This window comes from Plasmodium cynomolgi (genome assembly GCF_000321355.1).
Source record: "Plasmodium cynomolgi strain B DNA, scaffold: 1624, whole genome shotgun sequence".
Classification (NCBI taxonomy): Eukaryota; Apicomplexa; class Aconoidasida; order Haemosporida; family Plasmodiidae; genus Plasmodium; species Plasmodium cynomolgi.
Window position 1 is genome coordinate 1 of NW_004193309.1, and position 1,013 is coordinate 1,013.

General features: G+C 43.3%; 1 protein-coding gene across 1 annotated transcript; it reads right to left on the minus strand.

The window, feature by feature from the left end:
- Positions 1 to 375: 375 nt before the first annotated feature.
- On the minus strand, positions 376 to 927 carry PCYB_008240 (hypothetical protein; the record flags this gene model as incomplete). The annotated part of the gene is made up of 2 exons (XM_004228245.1): positions 376 to 604; positions 740 to 927. 2 exons carry the CDS (start codon positions 925 to 927, stop codon positions 376 to 378), a joined length of 417 nt encoding a protein of 138 aa, XP_004228293.1.
- Between the last annotated feature and the right edge of the window lie 86 nt (positions 928 to 1,013).

Sequence of the window (1,013 nt, forward strand, 5' to 3'; positions counted from 1 at the left end):
ACTCATTTTCACGTGGGTACGTATTTTCATTGGTCCAATCGATGTTGCATATTTTTACTTTATTCTTCCATGCTGAATCTAGGTGGCCAAAGAGTTCTTCGTTTAATAGGACGTTATACAAAATGTTATTTAGAGTAAATGTGTTGACATCGGTAATGACTAGTTGGTTCAGTCCTTGATTAGTTCCGTTGAGAAAATGTTCGCATGCGTGAAAAGCGAAATACTGGCTAGTCCACTTCCTGCACCGAGTTCTAACACCACTTTGTTGCTAAAGAAGGTGCTATTCTGGAGGCACAAATCGGAGATCCATTTGCTTACCATGAGGCAACACACACAAATGTTAATCCCGGTGATGTCATTATGCGAATGGATCTCTTATCCTGATGTTGTGGCATCCTCAAATAAATTCCCAAAATAGTTTAGCCCAATTTCTCTTATCTGTATTATGGCCTCTCCTTCGCTTTCCCCGCTTTTTACTTTTGCCTTTTCGTTGATGAGCAACTGGTGAGTGCACTCCTGAATTATTTTTGCGTCCTCTAGGTTTGTTGTGAACGCTGTGTCGTTGTGGCTATTGGCTGTGCTGTCCCCACGATTGGCTACGACGCTGCACATACCGTTCTTCATGCTGCCGCTCATGCCACGTACCTAGCACCCATCATGCTCGACTAGCACACTCAACATGGGGTGGTTCAGAACGAAATGCAAAATATATTCGTCCTGGGCGTTGAAGGCCTTCTACAGAATGCTCTTGTCGAATTCGTTTTTCTTCAGTAGGTCGATTCTGTTGGCTTCCTTGTACAGGAGTATTTGCTTCCCCCACGTTTCTCCCTGGACATTTAAAGTAGCACCACCGATACCCTGCCTACTGTCTCCATTGCCCAAGTTGCTACCGTGATCATCAGAGAAAAGGCTCCCGAAAAAATACATCGAGTTTATTTTATTTTAGGCATGGAAACTTAGCTGGTATCCGTCCTTCACAAGGAAAATCTGCAAAAAATCTTTCCTCATGTGTT